Source organism: Octodon degus, unplaced genomic scaffold, assembly GCF_000260255.1.
Source record: "Octodon degus isolate 3935 unplaced genomic scaffold, OctDeg1.0 scaffold00251, whole genome shotgun sequence".
Taxonomy (NCBI): Eukaryota; Metazoa; Chordata; class Mammalia; order Rodentia; family Octodontidae; genus Octodon; species Octodon degus.
In genome coordinates this window covers 643,940-671,050 of record NW_004524827.1, presented here as the reverse complement: position 1 = coordinate 671,050, position 27,111 = coordinate 643,940, and the positions used below count along the sequence as shown (strand labels likewise).

Here is a 27,111-nt window from a genome sequence, read left to right as displayed (position 1 = left end):
CCTTAAAAGGGGGCCTGCCCCATAGCTCAGTTCTTTAAGTGGCTGCTTCAACAAAGCAGTCAGGCTCAAGTTGCTGTGGTTCGATCCCCACAACTCAAGCCAGCCAAACCTGCCCTAAAGGCAATCGGAGCAAAAAAAAAAAATATTTTGAGGGCCAGAGAGATAGCTCGGCAGATGAAAGCACTTGCTTAGGCAAGCGCAGGGACTGCAGTTCAATCCCTGGCACTACATGCTGCACCAGCCCTACCCTTAGGGCAGGCTGAGACAGCCTCAGTCTCGGTGTACACCTATAATCACAGTGCTGGGGAGGCTTAAAACAGGAGGATCACTATGAGTCTGAGCTGCATAGTGAGACCCTGTAACAACCAAATAATTTATAAAAATACATTTTAAAATGTTTCAAAAAAATCATATTTTGAGGGATTGAAATTGTGGCTCAGTAGTTGAACATTTCACTAACATGCCTCGGGCTCTGGGTTCAAGTCCCATAACATACACATAAATATATTTTTTAAATAGTAGTAATACCCTAACAGATTCACTCGAAATAGTAAAAATATGAAAATCTCCATGCCATTAGAAATGACAGTGATTGTTATTGTCTACAGTATAGCCGTGATGTTCAAAATTCTTAGCAATCAAACTCTTTTCAAATAAAGTCTCAAAAAGAACCTAACAGAAAAGTGTGTATGTATTTGAGTAGGTAATTAAGTGATAATAAAATTAATTATGTATGAAAAGTCTAAAAGACCACTTTGTACTGAGGCACTAATGAAACTTTAGTATAAAAATCACTGTTACATATATTGTTCAAATTTCTTAATACATAAAAAAAGAAATAAACATAATAAAAGTTAACTAGGAAGGCAGGTAGCTTTAACAGGAGTAAAAAACATTACCTATGATGAAATTACTTTGTGGACTAATATGCATGTAATTTCTTTCTGCAAAAGTTATAGACCACATATTCTACTCTCCTAAATAGAATTGTTTTAGCCGATCATCATTTGGTTTTATAAGAGGTATCTATCATTACATCCTGAATATTAAGGCATGATATATATTCTTTACAAATGGAAACATTTAACTTTTTAAGAATCTCATTGTGCTCCCTCAAAAAATGCTTTTGCAAAACCAAATATAGACTTAAAATGTTACAGCAAAAATAATAAATTATACACTGTGTAAAAATCATAGCATAGGAAAGTGTGGAATACTAAGTAAAGCACAAGCAACATTGAAAAATGGTTTCAAAAATACATACTATTTTACATACTAGATCTTTTAGAACAGAAATAAATTTAAGAAAAGTTACTAGTTCCCACTTTATGGGGGGAAAAGTTAAAATTTACCAAAATATAAATTACTTACTGTAGTAGATTAAAATCAGTTGGTATTTCTGGAGCTGCTATCATTTCTTTATCATCTTCTGGAACACCTCAATATCAGAAATGTACTCATATATTTACGTGAGTAAAATGATAAGTTTGCTTCTTTCTTCTAAGAAAGACAATTCCTTTAAAAGAGAAAATGACATGTTGACATATCAAAAACATGAGAAAGGGATATCCACACTCAAAAGCTTAATTTTCCACTGTTTATTAATATATTTCAGTAAGTAAGGATTTTCCCCCTTGTATGTGACTGTGTTTCTTAGACATACACTTGTTAGACCTAACATAGTTTCACAATAATAATACTCCACAAGGGGAAGAAAGAATTTTGCATTTTAGGCAAATATATCCAAAATTTCTTATGAGTGGCCTGAAAACCCCCCACATATACACACTCTGAAAGGGAATTGTTTATAACTGTTTTTACTGGTCCTATAGTAAGTTTAAACCAAAATATGAAATTCCTGAAAATGAATAGCTTTTTGCTGATGGTTTACAGATGTATTTAAAAGGAGCTAATACAAAACCCAAAATATAATTTTAAACATTTTAAGAACAAGATTTTCTACTCTTGAGGAAACATTCACTGCAAAGCCATGATTACTAATAAGCAATCCCTTCATAATAATAGCATACTTTGTTGAGAAAGAGGAGCAAAGTCAGACCTGATGATCTATTCCCCTCAAAGATCTTACAATTCAATTTAACACAAATAATGTGACATGTTGCTTAACATGTATGAGGTTCTGGGTTCTAGTCCCAGCACAGTAGAAGAAAGTAATATGAACAATATAATGCCACTTGAAAACAAGTAAGTGCAGGTCTAACCACATGAAAGGTATTATTTCGAACTCTGAAGGTCAAAGATACATTTAGCACATGAGAAAACAATTCAAAACCAAATGATCAGTCTGTAACAAAATAAAAACCAAAGCTAAGGTTTGAAGCTAATTTTAAAGGGCGAAGGCTCACTATGTAGTCCAGGCTGGCCTGAACTTGTTATGTAGCCCAAGCTGACCTCAAACTTGTTATCCTCCTGCCTCAGTCTCCCAAGTGCTAGTTTTCCTGGCATGAGTCACACACATCACCACACCAGACTAAAATTTTCTGTCTTACGGGTATTTTTTAAATTCCCATGAAAATCTAGTATACTACTTGGCAGTCATTTAAAAAAAAACAACATGTAATGAACGACAGCATTTGGGAGGCTGAAGCAGGAAGATCTCTGTGAGTTTGCAGCAATTGTGAACTACAAAGTGAGTTCAAGGCCAGCCTGAACTGCTTAGCAAAACCATGTCTCAAGAAAAAAAAAACATGCAGGTAAGACTAAATGCTAAAATACAGCATACTGATGAAATCCAAATATCTCTGCCAAGAGTGGATATCATACAAGAAAAAGATGGTTCAAGTCTCGGACATGACAGCACATTCCAGCACTTTGGAGGCTGAAGTATGAGGATCTCAAACTTAGGTCTATCCTAGACAACTCAGTGAGACCCTTTCTCATAGTGAAAAATAAAAAGGGTTCAGGACCCAATTCAGAACAAAAGGCCTGTGTTCCATCTTCAGCCCAAGGGGGAAAAAGGAAGAAAAAGGAAAGGAAGGGAGAGTTGTGCCCAGTTTTGCCATTAATTTTAAGTATCTTCAGATGTGTTTTAACATACATCAGAAATGGTAACTATTAGTTAAACATAGCAAGGATCACAACATAGGAAGTGCATTTGTTAACTTACTCTAGTTAAGCTAAAACTTTTATTTATTTATTTATTTATGGCAGAACCAGGGATTGAACTCAGGCCCTTGCGCATGCCAGGGAAGCGCTTACTCTCCTAAGCCATCTCCCCGGGCCCCTAAAACTTTTATTTATAAAAATACTGTATGAAAATGATGAAATGGGAGAAAATAAGAATGAATATGTAAAGTGAACCATAAACAATCAAGAATTATATATACTACCACTTTATCTTTTCTTGACAGGTATTCATATCGCAAAATATTTAGATATAAATATTGGTATGTTCCTCCCCTATCCTAAATTACTGTCACAGGATTGTTTCCCTCTAAGATTACTAAGTTTTGCACTGCCTTTATTTTTATTATAGCCTAAATAAGTAACAGAGTTCTGAAGCTTATCACATGAAGGTCATACTTTTGTCTCCTAAAATCCTGACAGATTTTATAAAGTAAACCATTTTGTTTTTAAAAGGAGCTGGTGAGGCACAGACCAAGAGATATGGTCATCCAGATGGCAATACTGAAATAAAACATGGTCACGTGACCCTTACTATTTCTGTTTACCTAAGTAATAAAACCAAACTTGCTATGGCTAAGAGGTGTAGCTCAATGATAATGCAGTTTATCAGGGATTCGATTCCCAGCATCCTCCCCCCAAACAAGGCCCTGCCAAATTTGCAGTTTCCCTCCAACAAATATTTAAGCACATTTTACAGACCTCATAATGTGGGTGCAGTGACACATACATGTAATTCCAGCACTCAGGATGAGATGGGGATTTTGCTCTGAATTTAAGGCCAGCCTGGGCTTTGCACTACACAGGGAATGCAAAGCCAGCCTGGACACAGTGAGACCCTGTGCCAGATAAACAAGTCCTCTCAACAAAAACAAAATATATTTCTAAATAAAGTGTGTGAAGGAAATCACCAATGAGGAATATAATAAGTGTATCAGCTCTGAAAAACAGAAAGCAATAACTATTATGTAGCTTAATACATTCCCCTAAATGGCATAGAATTAACTTTTAGTATAAAAGAAGTTTTTCTACTTCAAATTATTTTGCATGGCAAAATAAAGTAAGCATCCTTCATACTAAAACCCAAAATTCTGTCTTTTCTAAAACTTTCTAAGGGCCAGCGAGATAGCTCAGCGGACTAAGCACCTGCAATAGCAGAGGGACCAGGGTCCAATCACCGGTCCAGCATGCCGGCCCACCCCCAGAGAGCCAGCTGAGCCAGTGAACAAGTTCAGGCAAGGTGATGCACACCTGTAATCCCAGCACTGGAGAGGCTGAAAACAGGAGGATCACTATGAATCCCAGCTGCGTAGTGAGACCTTGTACCAAATACATCTGGAAAAAATAAAATAAAAATAAAACTTTCTGAGCATCATCACAGGGCCAAAAGTTTCAGATCTTGGGGAACTTTCAGTTTCAGAGCAGGAGTGTTTATCCAATAAAATCCATGCAAGTATGCTGAATTCTCAAAAATTCCGAAAGCTATCATTTCTTGACCTCTTGGCTAAGATCAAGTACAAAAAGCTCCAAAATCTGAATTATTAAGATAAAGGCAGGCTGGGGGCTAGCTCAGTGGCATAGACACCTGCCTAGCAAGTGCAAGGTCCCGAGTCTGATCCCAGATACTGAAAATAAAGGGAAAAAATGGGTGTAATTCTTGTTTGTTCATTAGGTTTTTCTTTCTGTTTCTCAGATAGGTTCTCACTATGTGGTCCAAGCTGGCCTTGAACTTGTGGCAATCCCCCTGCCTCAGGCGCTCTAATGCTAGGATTATAGCCATGTGTCACAAGGCCCAGCTAGGAATTTGATATTTAAGAACCAAAGCAAACAATAAAGCAAAATCTAGGATAGGAATCTCACAAAACAAGGTGCCTACATTTTTAAAAGAATAATGTATCACGGTCTGACAGTAAAATATATTGAACCAGACAACTTCCTATTCCATCAAAATGTTATTTTTATTTTATTTCTGCAATGTGTTGTATTTTTTCACGTAATTTTTGTTCATTTTAACAAAAAAAAGAAAATGGTGAAAAAAGTTTCAAAACAGGTTAGTAGGTCGTTTACGATAATATATTGCATATTGTTTATGTAGTAGTTATTCAGAGGATAAGATATGGACATGATATCTTGTCTAAACAATAGTACTACAAACTTTTATTCTCAGTGAACTAAGAGAAAGTAGCTGTATATCTATACTACCTTGTGTACACATATTTTTTTTATTTTCCTTCCCCTTTTTTCACTACAAAACTGTCTTTTATTTCCACTTTTGTGAAGTTAGTAATGCCTGACACTAGGTTGCTTAGCAACTGATAGCAAACCTTAACTGGACAGGATGTTCATCTCAGGAGTGAAGTAACTTGTTTGCTTTAGGCACCGGGTCAAGTCCCATCTACATATATTTGATCGATTTCCTAGCTTTGTGGCTCAAAACATGTCCCCCTTTTCAAGAACTTAAGGTTTAAACAACGAAGAGAGAGAAAGGAAGTTAGGAAATATGACAGAGGTAAAACCATACATTTATTTAAACAAGACGGTTAAGGCAATCGTCCTAAGAATCTCCAACAGGTTTTTGAAAATAGCAGTTAATGGGTAGATAAAATTATCACCCTGACTAACTCTATATGCTGATATCTGTGAACTAAGCAACTACACTGAAGACAGCAATGTGTAATACTAAAACCATGGCTTGAAACACCTGTCATTTTGGTCATCTAAATGCACACTGCTTCTAATGTCATATCAATTATTGCTATACTCTCTTTAAAGTAATTTTTTAAAAGGTAAAAAAAACAAGAAAAAAGATGTCATGGGATTGTCCTGCTACAATGTTGTACATGGTTTGATTTCTAAGTTTCTGTGTAAAAACATGTAATTATTTTTTACATTGTATAGAGATTTAAATTTTAAAATATCCATGGTTTCTGCAAAATGGGAGTTTCGTGTTAGGTTTAAGGCATTTGATATTCAGACATAGTGATGTGAAACTCAATTGACTCTGTTACAGTGTAATAATAGCAATAAGATTCTCTTCTGGATGTTTAACAACTAGTTTGCAGACCAAAATTAGAGAAATAGAGGGGCTACAAGGATAGCCAATATTTTGGCCCTAGCCCTTCAAGGTCAGTGAGGACTCAGGACATAACAGAACCTATGCTATGACATCCTATAACTTGGTGGTGTCCCAAAATTTCTGATCAAAGAGATTATGGGGACACAGAGGAAAGTGATCAGCGATATATAATGTGCCTAAGGAGAGTAACCTAGAGAGACAAAATTTTCCCAGGCTTTCACAGAGAGCAAATTTGTCAAGCAAGGCCTGTGACTCATCCAGATGGCAGACACTGATAAAAGATCTACAAGGTGTCATACATGGTTCCAGGGTAAATCCTGAGGGGATTTGACTGATCTTGTGGGATACAAAAGTTACATTTTTACTTATATAGGTCTTGTTTTAACTTTGTCTTAACCATCCAGCAGAAAAGTACAACCACGAGGTATAAAAAGCAATGCCTTATTAATATGCTGAGCTGTAAAAGGCTCAAGTCAACAACTTTTTTTTAAGTCAACAACTTCAGACAATTGCCAGTTCTGCTGATAACCCACTACTATTATGGACTATTGGACTATATTGGATTATTTTGCTAAATTCAAGAACCTACAATCATTAGACTGGTTTCCAGTATGAAAAGGTCCTTTAAAGACTTCTCCAAATACAGCTTCTCCGGCCGGCCAAATAGCTCAGTGGATTAAGGCACCTGAAAGCAGACGCAGGGGCTGGCGGTTTGATCCCAGGCCTGCCATGCCGGCCCTGGGCCCCAGCCCCGCCCCCAGGGCACGCTGAAACAGCAACCAAGACTGGGCATGGTGGCACGTGCCTGTAATCCCTGCTCTTGGGAGGCTGTAAGCAGGCGCATCACTACGAGTCCGATCTAGTAGTGAGTCCCTGAACACCCTGTACACCCTTCCCTAATAAAAAAATATATATACAGCTTCTCTAACTGCAGTGGAACACCCATCTCTGAAAAAAAAATGTTATTTTTAAAGTTTCTAAAAATTCATCCAATCAATTAAAAGTATCCACCAAACCAGACAAGGTGGTGCACACCTGTAATCCTAGCACTTGGGAGGCTGAAGCAGGAAGATTACTGTTATGTTCCAGACCACCCTGGGCAACAAAGTAAGCTCAAGGGCAGCCTGAACTGCATAGTGAGACCCTGTCTCAAAAGGATTTTAAAGTGGTGGGTGAAATATAGCTCAGTGGCCTAAGCGCCTGCCTGGCAAGTGAAAGGTCCTGAGTTCGATCACCCATGTGCCAAGCATAATGCTAAAGCACTAGGAACATAGTGAATGAAACAAGAAAACAGTGATGCTTCATCTTTTTTAACTACCCATATAAAAAAAAACATGAACATATTTAACTCCACTAGAAGGCACTTACCTCTATGGATACCTATTACTATTAAATGTAAAAGTAATGATAAGTTGCACGTCTTGTGAATTTTTACTATTTTAATCATCAAATAGGTAATTTGCCACTAAAATAGTATTTCAGAGCAACAAAAATGATAAATGTTAAGGCTGCTTTGTAATTTAGAAAGGGGTGGTAGGTCAACATTTTAAGTTGACACAGGAGTGTGTGTGTGTGCGTGTCTGTGTGTGTGTGTGTGTGTGTGTGTGTGTGTACACCCACACGCATGCATGCAGTACTGTGGATTAAACTCACGGCCTTCATACTGATCTATATCCCCAATCCATTTTTTTTTAGATAAGTGCTCACAAAAGGTTGCCCACAGATGGGCTGAAACTTAATATCCTCCTGCCTCTGTCTCCCATAGTGCTGGTATTATAGGACTACACACTGGGAGTTTCTAAACAATATACAGTTTAATTTCCACTAAGTGCAAGAGTGTTTCACTTTTATTTTACATATATCTGCATATAATCCCCCCCCAAAAAAAACACAATGAAATACTTAAAGCAACATAAAGTGCTTAAAACCAATTGACCTAAACAAAGAAGCCTAAAATTCTAAGAAGTAATGCTCAAATAAAAGTGTGAGTTTCAAAAGCAAAATCTCCATGTCATTTCTGGGCTACTTCAGGTTATTTGTTTAAAAAAAATATGCTCGAAGATCACAAGGTGGAGCTCTCACCTAGTTTTCAAAGAAAACTTTAAGGTCTCTATTATACGATTCAACTCATTACAACTACTACAGAAGAACTGCCCTTCCAACTACTTTAGAAAATAAAGCAGGAACATAAACTCTGCATGAACTCTCAATCACTATTTTTCTTTTTGGAGAGGCAACTTATCCAACAACTAACTTCTATTTCTCCTTACTGAAAACTGGGCAATCATTCACAAACAGAGTAATAGCATACATTAAAGCAGAACCAAGATATTAGGGCTCAAATCTATATAGCAGTTCCCCTTCATCCACTTTTAGCTTTCTATAGTTTCACTTACACTTGATCAACTACTGTTCAAAAATATTAAAGCTAAGACTCCAAAAATGAAACTTTTTAAGTTTTAAACTATGTGCCATTTGGAATAGCAGGATGAAATGAAGTGCTATCCCACCTCATCTCACCTGGTACATGAAGCATCCCAGCATAACTACAGTGCATATACAATACCCACCTATTATTCACTTTGATTGTTCTCAGTTATCAAATCTGTCTTACTCTCATAGTGCATGTTATCAAATAACCTTTATTTTACTTAACAACTTTACAATTTATAAACATTCAACAGTATGATTGTTATAAATGTCCTTTTTATTATTGTTAATTTGCCTAATTTATAAACTAAATTATATATATATATATATATATATATACACACACACATATATATATATATATGGAAATAGTACAGTATATATGGTGTTCAGTTTTATCCTCAGTCTCAGGCATCTACTGAGGATCTTGCAACATATTCCTCATGAATAAGAGGGAAAATACAGTAACAGTATATAGCCATTGCTAAAACAAATTCAAATATGTAATAATTATGATTGTGCTTATGTCTTTTGCTCCCAAACTAACACTGCCCCTCCCAAATTTAAGCACACAAAAAACAATGTGCTATTTTGTTATTATTTGTAAAAATAATATTAGGGCATTTTTAATTATTTTGCTGAAAAGAACGATGGCTCTAAGTGTCTTTAATTGGATATGAAGTCATCTAAAAACAAAAGAATTATCACTAATAAGGTCCCTCCATTTATTACTGGGGAACATGGTTAAAGGGAACACTTTTAACTAGTGTGCTAATTCTCTCACTAAAAATGCAGAATTAGGAGCCGGGGAGATGGCTCAGTAGAATAAGCATATGCCAGGCAAGCATAAGAGCCTGAGTTCAATCCCCGGTTCTGCCCAAAAAAAAAAAAAAAGGCAGAATTATTCAGTGGCTAAATGCTAACAAATTTATATACCAACATGCTACCTCCTTATCTTAATACTACTGCTACAAAGGTCTCATTCTTCCACCTAAAAGGCTTATATCTAATGTGTTTATATATTTTTTTCCTAAAATAGCATCATTATTATACCATGAACACTTAAAATTAGGAATTAAATGCCCAACTACCAATTAAGTATATCAGTAACATTGATACCATAAAGTATATGACTGTGTGTCAACATGGGTAAAGTTTATTACACGGACAGACAGACGGACGGACACGGACACACAGACACACACACACAAGCTAGGCTTGGTAGTGCCTGATTATAATCCCAGCATCTGGGAGACTGGAGCAGGAGGGATTCCGCAAAAGTTCGGGGCTAGCCTGGGCTACGTACTGAATACAAAGCCAGTCTCAACTACACAGTGATAGACTGAAGCAAAAACTATACACTGGGATCTAACAAACTACCAGAGTAGTGAAATCTGATTTTTGAAATTTCAGTTTACAATCTTAGTTTTTGCTAACACAATACAAATCATGAAAGGGCAATGTAACCTATTAAAAAACCTGAACTACATGAGAAATTACAAGCCTCCCAAATGTTAAGATTACAGGTGTGCGCCAACCAACCTAGGTAGGTACATAATCTTATAAAATTAAACATAAAAATCTTTAAGTTCTATCATAAAATTTTCTTGTTTCCTGACTCACTTTTAGCAGAGAACAGAAACTTTCCTAGACTCCTGACAACAGGATCCAAACATCTGTTCCTTTCAGTAGCCCATCCACTCTCACAGGAGAAGAGACTGTCTTATAGTTTATGAATGCTAAGTTACTCTAATTACATATTTGATCAAACAGGAAAGTTCCTATTATTCTTATGTCATATTCATGTTAAATGAAAAGCTCACAGAATTTTAAATTTGACATAATACCTACTTTAAAAGGAGAGAAAAACCTTCTGCCCTTTTAATGACTAACAATCTTTTTGTAAAAAAAAAAACTCATTACCCAAAAGGTGTTTTTCTTCTCTCTGGCTATCGCTTCAATTTGTGATGTACTCTTCTGAGTAAATGACATGGTGAAAAGAATGACAAATCAAATGATGATCCTGTGTACTCAAACTGGTAGTAAATCTTAATCTAAAAGCTTCTAGACAACATACACTACTACTACCATGTAGATCACTTACAAATATACTTTTCTGTAAACCTAGATAGAGCCCTGAAGAATTTGTACTAGTACCCCTTGTTCTAGTAGGTAATTTGGACAACGTATGGCTGAAATAAATATGCAAAGTAACAACTCAGTTTTCATGTCCTAATTGGCGTATAGGTATAATATCAGTACTTTAAAAATTTTAAATACAAAAAAGCAAGACCAAAAGTAAAAGGTCTTTCTAAATTAAACAGATAAACTGAGCATGCCTAAAGCTACATACAATACTTCAAAAATAACTTCTTTCTCAAATTGGAGAAGGAGCATGCTGGGGCAGTCTACACAGATATGGCATCATTATACACTGCCAGAAACTAAAGCCAGACAGAACTGGAAACGTGCACCTGTTTCTCTCCTATTTTTAAGAGTATGGGAGGATATGATTGCTCAGCAATCTTCCTAGCTTCCTTGCCTTCTTCTATTCTCCAACACTTCCAAAATACAACTTACGTTCAAGCCTGTAATCCCTGCACTTGGGAGGCTGATGCAAAAGGATCACTCAAAATTTTTAAATTTTGAGACTAAGGGGCCAGCGAGATAGCTCAGCAGACTAAGCTTCTGCTTAAGCAAGCAAGGGCAAGGACGGGGTTTGACCCCTGGGACCACAGCCAGTCCAGCCCCGCTGCCAGTGTGTACTGAGGCACCACCAAGTCTGGGCATGGCGGCGCTCACCTGTATTCCCAGAGCTGGGGAGGCTGAAAACAAGAGGATCACTAGGAGCCCGAATTGTGTAGTAAGACCCTGTACCATGTACCAAATATATTAAAAACTGAGACAAGGTCTCACTATATAGTGAAAGCTAGCCTCAAACTCATTTATGTATTCCAGCCTCCCCTCAAACTCAGAGTAATCCTTTTGCCTCAGTGTGTGTGTGTGTGTGTGTGTGTGTGTGTCACAAGCTGGACATGGAGGCACACGACTGTAATCTAGCACTTAGGAGACTGAGACAGGTGGATTCCCACAAATTCAAGGCCAGCCTAAGTTACACAGTGGACCTTGTCTCAAAAAAAAAAAACAAAAGCAAACAACTCATTCTCCCTTAACATGACTGGGATCACATGGCTCATTGTGTGTGCATACCACACCCTCCCCAATTTTTAACCTTCAGCTTTGATTGCAATATAAAATCTAGCATGCCACTTTTGAGCTCAGTAACAACAACCACAAAAAAATACAGCTTTATTTCCTAGGTTGGGGAGGTTGTAACAAGAAAATATTTCTACCTGATACCTAAGATCTGACCAACTTGTATTCAGTTGCAACCCATTACTGAACCTCCTAAGGATCATACTCTCTCTGACACATTCTTGCTGTAAAACATCTAACAATGTATCCTAGGAACTAGTGCTCATAAATCCACATAAAATACTTTCCATGTGCCTCTTGAGTTGCCTTAACCTGAGTACGGTAAGACTGTCCTCTTCTAATCTGTCTGACCATACTGTGACTGGCAGTATGACTCTAGATGCCAAATTATATTTGACTTCTTACAGAAGGAACTATTATCTAATTCAAAGTCTGCTAATTACCTAGTTTGCCCTAAGGAACTCCAGTGGACCAGATATGCTCTGGCTCTGACCCAAGATAAAATCAACACACATAAAATATCTATTTTATCATTTACCATCAACTTAAAATCATTTCTCAATCTGGCTAGGTAGACAACTAATAATTTTTTAAAAAGATATAAATGACCATTCTTCATTTCATGCTAGTTTGTATCTTAAATGTCCCCTAAAGGTCCATTTGTTAAATACATGGTTTCTAAGATGGCATTACTGGATGGTAGGAGGTGAGGCCTAGTAAGGGGTCCTTAGGTCACAGGGGGCATATGTCCTATAGGAATAACCCAACCCACCCCACCCTCTCTGGTCTTTGACTCACGATGAGGTGAGTAGTTTTGCTCTGCCACTTCTACCATGAGGTACTGCCTTATCATATGCCCAAAACAACAGGGCCAAACTATTATGAGTTTTAACCTTCAAAACTGTGCCAAAATAAACCTTTTCTATTGGTAAGGTGATTATCTCAGATATTGTATTATAGTGATGGAAAGTTAATACATCTCACTTATATTTGAATATCACACTCTTCATTTAGCTTTATAAACTAAGTTAATTTAAATATGTATATATCCTATTAACAAAATGTCCCAGATGGTAAGATATTATGAATAAACAAGTAATCACAACTGGATATAGTAGCTATCAACCTTATAGATGCAACCCAATTAGCTGGTAGAAATTCATACCCACAGATATGAAAATTAATCTTACAACAAGGCACTAAATTCTTGTATTAACATCAGTAAATAGCATACTGTATGATTTAAGCAAAATTTGGTATTGCCATCAAAACCATTTTACACTGGGCACTACTCATCAGATTTCAGGCAAAAACATATATCTCAGGGCATATTTTATAGCAAAATAGATAAAGACAAGATAATCTTACCATGACTCAAAGGAAATAAAATTTTCATTTTACATACTCAATAGATTATATAAAAAGATTTTGTATTTATTTATTCAAGGTAGCAAAAAAGTATTCAAATGAAGTACTGATACTCTAGTTTCTGATCAGGTCACATAAATCATCTTTTATTAAAGAAAGTAGTGTTAATTAACATGATAATGGGATCATAAATAACATACAGCAAGGCAAATTAAAGACAATAAGCCAAAGTACAAAATACTGTAAACCACTTTATAGAGGGTAAGGGAATTTCTTATACTAAACTGCAGCATTTTGGTGACTGTTAATAAGCACAACACTTTTTTTTTTACAATTTTAGCATGACCACATAATAGAACATAGAGATTACATATTAAATTTTTTGTTTCTTATTTGGAGACAGAAAACACTTGTAGTCTAGACTGGCCTCAAACTTGTGATCATTCTACCTCAGCCTCCTTAGTACCGGGATACAAGTATGAGCCACGGCACTCAGCTGCTAACTTTCCATTAGCTAAGACCTTACTAATACACCTACTATTATAATCTACTTGATATAGTCCCAAATATTTTTCCTATCACAATATACAACTAATAGGAAATCGTATAAACTTTTACAATTGAGTGTGAATTGTGTAGGTACTTCCATTTCTTATTTCAGATCAAAAAAGCTCTTTCCCTGCTAGTTCCAGACAGTAGAATTAACAGCAAACCACTCTATAGTGTTCTAACTTTATCCTAATTCTAATAGTAAGCATTCCTAGACAAAGAGGAAATCATGCAAGTTACTTTTTAAAAATCAAGTTAAAGCCAGAAGACAACATAATAAAACATTACTATAGATCAATCAAATCCCTGATGAATACCGATGCAAAATCCTCAACAAAATAATGACAAACCAGAATTCAACAACACGTTTAAAAGATTATACACTGGGCCCACCAGATACCTTAGTGGATTAAAGATGCCTGGCCCTGGGGGTTCGATCCCCAGCCTGCTGTTGCCGCCCCCACCCCTAGGGAATGCTGAGACACCAATTGAGACTGGGTATGGTGGCATGCGCCTGTTAATTCTGGCACTTGGGAGGCTGAAAAATAGTAAGGATCACTACAAGTCCGATCTGTAGCAATAAATAAATTATAAAAGATTAAGGGCCCCGGAGATGGCTCAGTAGAATAAACGCTTCCCTGGCAAGCACAGGGGCCCGAGTTCAATCCCCGGTTCCACAAAAAAAAAAAAAAAAAAAGATGTAAGTCTAATTTTGGGCCGGGGATATGGCTCAGTAGAATAAGTGCTTCCCTGGCAAGTGCAAGGCCCGAGTTCAATCCCCGGTTCTGAAAAAAAAAGATTATACACTATGGCCAAGTCAAGATTTATTCCTGGAATGTAAGGTTGGCTCAACAAACAAAAATTAGTATTACATATTAGCAAAATGAAGGATAAAAACCACACGGTCAACTGATGAGGGGAGAATAAGAGCACTTCATGAGATTTAACACACATTTGCCATAAAAACACTCAATAATCTAGAAGGAGCCTATCACTATATAATGAAGGTCATTTATGAAAAGCCCACAACTTAACATCATACTCAATGGTAAAGTGCTGATAGCTTTCCCTCTCAGATTATAAACAAGGCAAAGATGTCCACTCTTAATACTTCTATTTAACATGACCTTATCCAAAAGGGTAAAAAAAAATTTTAAACACATACAAACCAGGGGCTGGGGAGATGGCTCAATGGAATAAGCGCTTCCCTGGCAAGCGCAAGGGCCTGAGTTCAATCCCTGGTTCCACAAAAAAAAAAAAGTTCTCATACAAACCAGAAAGTAAAATTATTTGTTTTGCCACATATCACGATATCATATACAGTGAAATCTAGAGCGCCCCACCATACACAAAAATGACAGAATAAATTCAATAAACAAGGCCAGGGAGATGGCTCAGTAGAATAAGCACTTCTCTGGCGAGCACAAGAGCCTAAATTCAATCCCCGGTTCTCCGCCAAAATAAATAAAAGAAAATAAATTCAATAAAAAGGATACAAATTCTTCATACTAAACAGGTGCAGTGGTACACACCAGCATTCCTAGCTACTTGGAAGGCTAAGGCAGAAGGAACACAAGTTCAGTGTTAGCCTGGGTGACCTACTGATACCCTGTCTCAAAATTGAACAGTGGGCCGGGGAGATAGTTCAGCAGCATAAGCACCTGCCTGGCATGCACAAGGACCCAAGTTCGATCCCTGGTACAACAAAAATAATAAAAATATGAAGGTTTGGGGCTATAGGTGAGTGGTAAAACTCACCTAGATTCATTCCTTAGACACACACACACACACAATTCAGCTGCACTTCTATATACCAACAATGCATAACTAATAAGATATAATTTTAAAAATTTTGACACTGATAACTGACATCTATACTCAGAATATTTTACTTTGACACGTTTTTCTCCTTAATAAAGTCAAAGGGACCAAAGCTTACATAATTTTCAGCAAAATATGAAAAGAAATAACCTAGCTTTTCTAAAAACAGCATCACATAATAGAACATAAGCTAGGTACATGTTTAACTTACTATAGAATATGAAAAACTAACGGTCAGCCAGGTAGCTCAGCGGACTAAGGCACATGCTTAGGCAGGCACAGGGATCGGGGTTCGATCTCCAGTTTGCTGTGCCAGCCCCACACCCAGGGCACACTGAGGCTGCAACTGAGACTGGGCATGGTGGCACATGCCAGTAATCCCAGCGTTTGGGAGGCTGAAAACAGGAGAATCACTATGAGTCCGATCCATGTATAGTGAGACCCTGTACTAACTACATTAAAAAAAGAAAAAACTATTAATGAATCCATTAAACAGATATTAAAATATTTCTTTTCCATGTTTAAAACTTGATTGTTGCCCTGGCCTGCCATGCCCGTGCTGGCCCCACACCCGGGGCATGCTGAGACAGCAATTGAGACTGGGTGCGATGGTGCGTGCCTGTAATCCCAGCACTTGGGAGGCTGAAAACAGAAGGATCACTACAAGTGCGATCTGTGTAGTAAGATCCTGTAGATCTTGTAGACCCTGTCCTTAAATACAAAAAAAATAAATAAATAAATAAAAATAAAAAAAAAACACACTTTGATGGAACAGTCAAAAGTATAATTACAAGCAGCTGAGCAGTAACACAAAGCTGTCAGAAAAAAGCACCAAGACTTCTGCAGCAATGCAACCAAGCATTGTTTCATGGTAATAGTAAAAACTTGCTGCCTGGCAAGCAGCAAATCCCGAGTTTGATACCCAATACAATGCAGCCACCATGCCCTAAAATGTACATTTATTTCCATAAAACTCAAGGGAAGATGTGTACACAGGGAGATGGAAAAAAATATGGTGAGTGCTAAAATTTTTTAAATTTATTACAATAAAAGGCACATTGCCATTAATTCTCAAAACATAGTACTCCCACTTACTTTGAACAGACATCCCAAAGTTCTTACCATTCTTTGAAGCAGTTCTTTTTGTATTTTTAGGGGGTGAGATCAAAAATATGCTGAATGCTGCAGTGAAGTGCCATGTAACAAAAGGCAGGTTGTAAAAGCATAAACACTGTGTCCTCATACATGTTCACCAGATGTGGTACCGTGTGACTTCTGGCTCTTCCTCAAAAATCAAAATTACCATGGAAGGTAAATGTCATATGTTCATATGTTTCCATCGCACCTCGTACAACATAGATACTGTGTGTGTGTGTGTGTGTGTGTGTGTGTGTGTGTGTGACAGAGAAAGAGACAGACACAGAGACAGAGACAGACAGAAAACAATCAGTGGTACTAGGCATCACCAGGAACTCCCTCACATTTTGCCCTGTAACCTACTCAATTTTCAGTGCCTTTCTATGCCCATGAGTACATTCATCTACAGTAATATACTATACAAATAGACCAACTGTTGGTCTAAGCCCTAAAGTACTGCTACAGCAGATGAGGCCAAAGAATGTTTCTAAACTGCCATAAATACAAGGAATATTTCTAAACTACCACAAATACAAGGTGCGCTTGAAACATATGGTGTATGCTTGAATTTTAAAAAATTTACAACTGAAAAACACACATTGCCATTAATCTCCCTCAAATACTCCCCCTTACGTTGAGCACAATTATTCCATCATGCTGCTACTTTCTAAAGCGGGTAGGGAAGTCTTTGTGATTTCAGTTACTTTGTCATTGCTGCTGGGATGTCTTAAATTAGTTCAAAATGTTTGCCTTTCAAGGTCATGTTGAATTTGGGTAAGAGCCAGAAAGTAGCATGGTGCCATACCTACCTGGAAAAGATGGATAAGGACATGCCATAATGTCCTTAACAAGCCTTTCTTTCTGTGGGATGGCACTCATCGGCATAATTCATCCTATTTTTGATCACAACTCATAAAGACATTTATGAAAAAGGACTTCAAGAACTGCTTTGGGCCCAGGGAGATAGCTCAGGAGAAAAAGCGCTTGCCTGCCAAGCGCAGGGTCCTGAGTTCAATCCCCAGTACTGGAAAAAAAAAAACTGCTTCAAAAAGTGGCAAGAAAGATGGAATATGTGTACTTAAAGCTAGGCTAAGCAGTGTGAGAATATGGCAATGTGTTTCTTATGGTAATGGAATTTTTTTAGACACATCATAATTTTTTCATCAGTGCTTGTATGTTTTGGATAAACCATAAAGTATATTCGACTAGAGCCGGATATGGTGGCCCACATCTGTAATCCCAGCACTCAGAGGCTCAGGCAGGAGGTACACTGAAAGTTCCAGACCAGCCTGTGATACAATATGAGTTGAAGGCCAACATCTGCACTGTGGGAACCTACCTCAAAAAGACAAAAAGAAGTATATATAGTCTACTAAAGAAAATTAGAAATTTGTTTTAAAGAGTCATACTTACGTTATTTGCAGCTTTGATGTTATGATATGGTTTCTTGTAACAGAGCTTTATCCTCTATGTCTTTACAAAGAAACTTTTCAAGTAGAAAACTTTTTCAACCAAAAAATATAATGATCCATGCACAAAAAGGCATCTGCCAAATAATGTAGCAAGACTGAGAAACAAGTATGAAGCGATTCATCATGTACACGACCTATTTATTTATTTTGGTAATAACTTTGGCAACAGTACTCAAAATACTCTTTTCATAATTATAAACCCCTTCACCCTCCATCTGTGTCCACTCCCCTACTCCCATAAATGGTTGTATTCAGCTCTCCTGATTAATACAACTCAAAACAAGAACAAACTCTTTATTGCTTCATATAAATTATTCTGTTGACAGTTGTTAAACATCACACTCATGATTTTACTTGATTCTTTACTTCACTGTGCTCTCCACACAGGTGTTTGCCATATACCTACTTTGGTTAAACATAACTTACTAGGTATCCAACTCTATACCATCTGTTTATTTTTCTACTCAAACTTACAGAATGACAAGAGTTAGGGTTACATACTTTTTACATTATCTACTAATAAACTACTGTTTCACACTGATCATAATTTGTGCATCACAAACTAGTTTCAAGGTGAATGTGGTTGCTGGGTGCACACCCAGTACTCAGGAGGTTAAGGTAGGAGGAGTGCTGTGAGTTTGAGGCCAGATGAGACTACCCTGTAAGACCCTGTCTCAAAATGAAAAACTAAGGTGAATGTGGTAGATTCAACTCACACTCATATCATATACAAGAGCACTATTAAAACTAAAGAGAGCTGGGCATTAGAGGGGCACAGTTATAATTCCAACACTCAGAAGTTGAGGCAGGAAGATCACCCTAAATTTGAGACCAGCCTGTGATATATGAGTTAAGGCCTGCCTGAATTATATAGTGAGACTAAACAAAATAGAACAGAAAAAATTCTGAAGATAAATGTTTAAGTCTTGTGTTTAATATCAAAGTTTATATCAAACTGTCTTAATTGTGCTCTTTCACGAGTTATAAAATAAAAAATTTATGTGTAGATCCATGCATGTACTTGTTTTCATAAAAATAAATACGAGTCGCTGGATTATAGGCTCAGTAGCAGAATGCATGCCGAACATGAGCAATGCCTCCAGTTTAATCCCAAATATCACACACACACACACACACACACACACACACTCACTCTCATTCTCTCTCTCTCACACACACGCGCGCGCGCACACACACACACACACACACACACGAAAGAGATGGAAAAGAAAGGGGAAAACAGACTGAAAGACTAAAATGAAACTTTTAAAAAGTTGCCTGGGGGCTGGGGAGATAGCTCTGTGATGTAAGGGCCTGCCTGGCAAGTGCAAGGTCGATTTTGATTCCTGGTACAACATGCCTGGAAGCCCAAGCATGTCATTCCAGCCACCGAAATCAGGTGTGGTGGCATATGCCTCTAATTCCAGTGCTCAAGAGACTGAGACAGCAGGATCACTAAGAGTCTGAGCTGCGTAGCAAGGCCCTGTGCCAAAGGAAGGAAGGAAGGAAGGAAGGAAGGAAGGAAGGAAGGAAGGAAGGAAGGAAAGAAGGAAGGAGGGAGGGAGGGAAGGAAAGAGGGAAAGAGGGAAGGAGGGAAGGAGGAAAGGAGGGAGAGAGAGAGGGAGAGAGGGAGAGAAAGAGGGAAAGAGGGAAAGAGGGAAGGAGGGAAGGAGGGAAGGAGGGAGGGAAGATTTTTAAAAATACAATAAATTGCATTACAGTGAAACAAATATTACCATTAATCCCCTTCAGAATATACCCATCTGGAACACATTTATCCCATGGTTTTTTTGCCACTTTCTAAAGCAGTTCTGAAGTCCTCTTTCATAGTGTCTTTATAAGGTGTGATCAAAAACAGGATGAATTAATTATGCTATACTGCAGAGTGTATTTCCAGAGAAAGGGAGGCTTGTAAAAACATTACATGTGTCCTTATCTACCACATTCACCAGATCTAGTACCATACAATTTACATTTCTTCCTCAAAGTCAAAAGGATTTTAAAATCAATTTAGGAAATTAAGGCAAACATGACAAAGCAACTAAAAATATTAATGAAAGAGGACTTCCAGAAAAATATTCATATGTTGGGGCTTGCCGGTTAGCCCAGTTGTTTAAGCTCATTTGTTAAACTCAGTTGTTTTAAGTGTCTGATGGCTCATGCAAATGCAGTCAGATGCAGGGGACCCCAGTTCCATCCCCAGTTCCACATGCCTTACCACACCTTCCATAAAGGCAGCCTAAGCCAGAAAAAAAAAAGATTCATATGAATCTCATTAGAAGTTTTTCCTTGTAATAGGCCAAAATTGGAAGCAACTATTACAGTTTGTATTGTATCACACAAAAATTCCTACACTGAAGTCCTAACTCCCAGTATCTCTTAGAATGCAGTACTATTTGGACCCAGGGTCTTAAAAGTCATGATTTTAAAGTAAGGTCATTAGTATGGGGCCTTAAAGCAATAAAAATGGTGTCCTTATAAAAGGAGGCAATTTGGACAAAGACACAGATAGGGAGAACATTATGTAAAATGCAGAGAAGGGGGTGATGCTTCCATGAACCAGGAAACACAAAAAGACCACCAGCAAACCACAAGAGGCATGAACAGACTCCCTCATGGCTCTTGGGAGGACCCAACCCTGTCAACCCCTTGATCCTGGATTTCTACCCTCCGCAAAAATAAATTTACAGCCTGTATATAGCTCAGGGACACAGCACCTGCCTGGCAAGCATCAGGTAGAGGGATTGATTCCCCATAACAGCCCCCCCCCCAAAAAAAAAAACTCCAGAAATAAATTTCCATTGTTTAAGCCATCAAGTTTGCAATACTTCGTTCAGGGCAGTCCTAAAAAAGCATTGAAATCCAAATATTCCTCAATGAGTAAGTAGTTAAACTATGGCACAGTACATCTTAGCCATAGAATGGAATGAACTACCAGTATGTAACTTGGATAGATCTCAAGGGTACTTACTATGCTAAGTCAAAAAATTTTGCATATTATATACTGTATGAATTTGATATTCTAAAAATGTCAAAATTATTAACAGGTTACTTAGTAAATGATAGGGATTAGGCACAGAAAAGAGCTAGGAGAGCAGAGCAGATATATATTCTTATATGATTATGCAAGAATAACACCAAATATCTTTATAGTGGTGGAATAGTTTTGTATCTTTAGGGAGCTGGTAGTTACATTTGTCTATACATGTGATAAAAGTGCACAGAATTGGCCAGCTTACCCAAGTAATCCCAACTATGCTGGGGGCTGAGGAAGAAAGATCGTGAGTTCAAGGCCTACACAATTTGCTGAGATTCTTGTGTCATAGCACTTACTTAGCATGCATGAGATCCTGGCTTCAATGGGCGCTATTACCAAAAAGCAAGAAAAAAATCACGAGTAGAATTAGAGCTAATGAGGCTCAGTGGACCTAACATTCATAAAACCCTGTGTTCAATAGCCACCACCACAGAAAAAAATTGAGAAAATTATATACAGGTAAACACTGTCACATATCTATGCATGCTTAACTTGTAAAATTTGTGTAAGTATTGTATATTGTGTTGATTTCACTTTTCTGGTCTTTTTGTGAGGGCAGGGGTGAGCCATAGTCTGGCTGTGCAATCCAGGCTGGCCTTGAAATTGTCTTGCCTTAGCTTCCCAGCTGCTGGGATTAAAGGCCCTAGTTTATTTCCTGTTCTTGATATTGTATTATAGCTACAGAAAATGCTCCCATGGAGAGAAAGATAGTAAAAAATGCATGAGCCCTACCAAGCATGTTGGGTCACAGCTGTAATTCTAGTATGTGGGAGCTGATTCAGGAATATCACAAGTTTAGGGACAACAGACTACATAGTAAACCACTATATTTAAAAAACAAAGTAAGTGGGACCTCACTCCTATTTTGCAACTCTATAAATCTATTACTATAAGAAATTTTAAAATAAAAATTTTAATAAATCCAGAAGATAGGTAATAGGCACTCAAGATATTTTTGCACACATGTTCATTGCACTATTATTTACAATAGCCAAAAGGTAGAAGCAACCCAAATGTCCTTAAATGAATAAACAAAATGTGGGGGGGGGGTGTGCATACAAAGAAAGTTGTTTAGCATTAAAATAGAAGAAATCCTGACATACGCTGAAACAGAAGCTGGAAGGCATATTGAGTGAAACTGGCCAGTCACAAGAGGACAAATATCACATAATTCCACTAAAACAGACTATGTATTCAGTACCTAGGAGTTAAATTCTAAAAGAGAATGGTAGCAGGAGACAGAAAAAGAAATGTTGTGGGACTGTCCTACTTCAAGGTTGTATATGGTTAGATTTTTGGACTTACGTGTAAACATAAGAATTACATAATTCCTTATACCTATTTTTAAAATATATTCTAAATTTAAATGTTTTTTCATCATATTCTGTAGGAACTTAAACTTCAACATATCAAAAAATACCTGTTCCATATTATGCCTAAGATGTTTGATATTCAGACAGATAGTGAGGTTAAGCTTAACAGCCTAGGTTGTATGGTAATAACAATAAACTCTTCTGGAGGGTTAACAACCTAAGTTTGCAGACCAAAATTAGAGAACAAGGAGGGCTGCAAGGAAAGCCAACATATTGGCCCTAGCCTTCCAAGATCAATTAAGACTCAGGACATATGAGAACTTGTACTGTAATGTCATGTAACTCAGTAGTGTCCCAAATTTTCTGATCAAGGAGACTATGGAACCAAAGAGGAAAGTCATCGATGATGTAGAGTGTGCCTAAGGAGACTCACATGGAGAGAAAACATTCTCTTAGGCTTTCACAGAGAGCACATTGGTCAAACAATGGCCGTGACTCATCCACATGGCTTACACTGACAAAGGATCTAGAATCTGAGGTACAGGATCTCAGGATAAATCCTGACGGGATTTCACTGACCTTATCAGACCCAAAAGCTACAACTCTTGTTGCATAGGTCTTGCTTTACCTTGGTCTTAACCATCCAGCAGAAAAGTATAAAAACGAAGTATAAGAAGTAAAGCCATGCTGTTATCTTGAGCTGTAGGGGACTCAGGTCAACAACTTCTGACATTGCCAGTCAAGCGAAGTCCCAGTACTATTATGGACTCCTGGACTCTTTTGAAATATTTTGCTGAGTTAACACACCTATAATATTCAAATAACGGAACTAAACAAAAAAAGGGGATACAGATGAATGTCCATTTTGTATCTGTGTATTCAAAATGGTTAGGATAGTTACATTTTCTTAATGTAAAGAGGGATTTGCTCTAATAGTGTTTGTAAATAGGATATCATGTCCGCATCTTGTACAGCAATTAACCACTAGGAAGAATGTATGCAATGTGTTAATTATTGAAACTGTCCTACCAATTTGGTTTGAAACTGTCTCATTGCTATTTGTTTCTCAATAAAATTATGGGAAAAATAAACAAATAAAAGAGAATGGCAGTCAAGTTGCCAGAGGGAAAATGAAGAATTAGTGTTAAATGATTATAGTATTTTAGTTGGGAATGATGAAAACATTCTGGGAACGGTTGAAAGGAGCTGACTATTCAACATCTTAAGATATTTAAATGCCACTGAATTGTGCACTTAAAAACAGTTTGAAACATTAGCTAAGTGTGGTGCGTATGTCTATAATCCCAGTGCTCTGAGTGAGAGGCTGAAGCAGAAGGACTGAAAGTTCAAGACCAGCCTGGGCAACTCTGCAACTTAACTAGACCCTGTCTCAAAATAATAAAAAAGTAGTAAGAGATGTAGCACAGTGCTGTATTTAAAACCTGGTATTACAAAATAAAAACATTAAAAACTATCTTTGGTGTAATTTCACCAAAATAAAACATCAATATGAATTCATGATTTAAAATACAGCAATTACAGGGCTGGCCAGATAGCTCAGCGTACTAAAGCGCTTGCTTAGGCAGAGCTCAGTGGCCGAGGTTCGGATCCCCTGCGTGCTGTGCAGGCCTCAGGATGCTGTGCCCTTTGGGTGTGCTGAGATGGAAGTGTAGTGGTATGCACCTGTAATCCCAGCACTTGGGAGTCTGAAAACAGGAGAGTCACTACAAGTCGGATCTACGTAGTGAAACCCTGTAGACAATGTACCGAATACATACATACATATATACATACATACATACATACATACAATATAGTAATTACAAATAAAATGACTATAGTATATCAAAATATACTTAAGCAATAAAGATCTGCAGTAAAATAAAAAGCTAGAAAAGCTTACATATAATTTGATTTGAAAATTGATTTTAAAAAAGCAGCATACACTGTGCCTTTCTACTATGAATTATATTTCTGGGTAACAGCCCCAGCTGTTGGGCTGAGGGTGATGCTCCATTATTTAACCCTTGCCCAGCAGGTACACAGCTTTAGGTTCAATCCCTAGAACCACAAAACCTTGAAAAAGGAAAAGAAATAAGCAAAAGAAAGGCAATAAATAAGGAATTTGAAGCTACTACCTAGTTCCTAATGGAACTGAAGACTCAAGGAGGAATTACCAACTATTGTTAAAAATATTAGGTGCATAAGCTGATGTGGAACTAACCACCTTTTAGTTCCCAAGTAACAGTACACAGATTCTTTTCTTTTCCTTTTTTTTTTTTGAAGATTTCCCTTTAAACTTTTTTATTTATTTATTTTTATTTATGGGGGAAGGCAGCTCAGCCCACCAGGGCGCGGGCGCTGGCATGTGGTGCTGGGGGATTGAACCGTGGTCCCTGTGCTTGCTAAGCTTGTTCTAAGTAGGTGCTTTAGACCACTGAGCCATCTCACCAGCCCCCACAGATTATTTTCTACTTAAAAGGTGAAAACCAACTAGTGCAATGAAAGGATCAGACAGTCATCACCCTAAGCCAGGGATTAGTTTTATTATCTCTAATGTGTCTCATGATGAAATATAATACCAAATATACAAACCTCCCTAGGATGTAATCTAACCAAAAATATGAACTTGAGTGCATGAAACCTTTACATGTAACTCCCAAAACACAGGGGCCAGCCAAGAGTGGTAGTGCATGCTTGTAATCCTAGCACTTGGTAGGATGAGACAGGAGGATTGCCTTGACTTCAAGGGCAGCCTAGGCTATACAGTGACTTCAAGGATAGTCTGAACTACATGGTAAGACCCTGTCTCAAAAAAAAAATCAGAGTGACCAGGTCATCAAGCCTAAATGACATTTAAAAACTGAACAAAAGTATTTCAACATGATAGTATCATTAAATACTTGGAGTGGATGTACTAGCGCACATCTGTAATTTCAGTACTCAGGAGGTTGAGGCAGGAGAATTCCCTTGAAATTAAGGTCAGCCTGGGCTACACAGTGAAACCCTATCTCCCTATCCCCAAAATAAAAAGCTAAGCAGAGCAGCGTACAGCTATAATCTAACTGTTCAGGAGGCTGAGGCATGAGGATTGGTTTACTTCTCAAAGTACAAAGTGAAAGAAACCAATAATAACAGCAGTATTTCTATGATTTCATTTATATTAACTTCTAAATCCTAAAAATTGCACACCAAGCGAGACACAGTAGAACACACTTGTAATCTGAATACTCTAGGAGACTAGAGCAGGAGTTATCCCATGTTCAAGCCCCGTGCAGGCAACTTAGTGACTTTAGTGAGGCCCTGTTTCAAAACAAAAACAAAAAGGAGGGCTGAGAATGTAGCTCAGTACAAAAGCTATTATTTCAATTCACAGACAAAATAGCAAAACTAGACTAGAGATGTAGCTAAGTGGTTGAACACTTGTAAGCACATTAAGGCACTGGGTTTTATCCCTAGCACTACTTTAGTAAGTGCTAGAATTGCTAACTAATCTACCAGGACAAAAAGGACATCAGTAATTGCATGGGACCAAAGTGTTAAGATGAAACTGATTGCAAAGAAATGAACAATGGGGGGAGTGATGGACACATTACCTTAATTGTGGTTTTTGGTTACAAGGGGGCATATGATTGTCAAAGTCATAGAACAGGTGAGGTTCAGAATATGTACACTAGGCCTCAACACAATGGATATAAAAACAGGGTGGGGGCCATGGGTACACATCTCATTAGAATAGCACTTGCCTACCATGTGTATGAACCATCAGTTGAATCCCCAGCAGTACAAAAAATAAAATAAGGGCCATCCTGATAGCTCAGCAAACTAAAGCACCTGCTTAGACAGAGTGCAGCAGCTGGGGTTCGATCCCCAGCTTGCCACTATGCTGGCCCCACACACAGAGGTGCACTGAGACAGCAATGGAGACTAGGCATGGTGGCGCATGCCTGTAATCCCAGTGCTTGGGAGGCTGAAAACAGGAGATTCATATTATGAGTCTGATCTACATAGTGAGACCTTGTATACCCTGTAGACCCTGTCCTAAATACAGAAAAATAAATAAATAAAATAAAATAAACAATTCTGAATGGGCTGTGATAAATTATCAGAGTTAAGTTCTAAGGACCCAGATTTGATACATGCACATGGTTTGAGAAAATCAGCTATAAAATGACATTTACAGAAAAATAGAGAAATCTGAATTGTAAACTAAGCATTAAGAAAATGAACATTTGCCTTCAAGGTATAGTGGTTCACAACTGTACTCCCAGCACTTGGTGGACAACAGCAGAAGAATTTCAAGTTCAGGGCCTATCAAGGCAACATAGTGAGTGAGTTTAATGCTAGTCTAGAAGATATAGAAAGATCCTGTCTCAAAAAAGGAAGGAGTGCTGGGGAGATGGCTCAGTGGAATAAGTGCTTCCCTGGCAAGCACAAGGGCCTGAGTTCGATCGCCAGTTCCACCAAAAGTAAGTAAATAAGGAAGGGGTGGGGTGGCGAGGGCAGGGGAGGGGAGGGTGAAGAGAGAGGGGGAGAGATGGGAGAGGG

The 27,111-nt window shown here is 37.7% G+C and overlaps 1 protein-coding gene across 7 annotated transcripts in view; it reads right to left on the bottom strand.

The window, feature by feature from the left end:
• Window positions 1–27,111, bottom strand: part of Stag2 (stromal antigen 2) — a 155,879-nt gene that overhangs the window by 93,452 nt on the left and 35,316 nt on the right. For all 7 annotated transcript variants that reach the window (XM_023706328.1, XM_004646069.2, XM_023706326.1 and 4 more), the window contains exon 2: window positions 1,372–1,516. In XM_023706328.1, coding sequence (XP_023562096.1) covers window positions 1,372–1,415 — 44 coding nt within the window. In that variant the 5' untranslated portion in view covers window positions 1,416–1,516. The remainder of the gene's footprint in view (window positions 1–1,371; window positions 1,517–27,111) is intronic.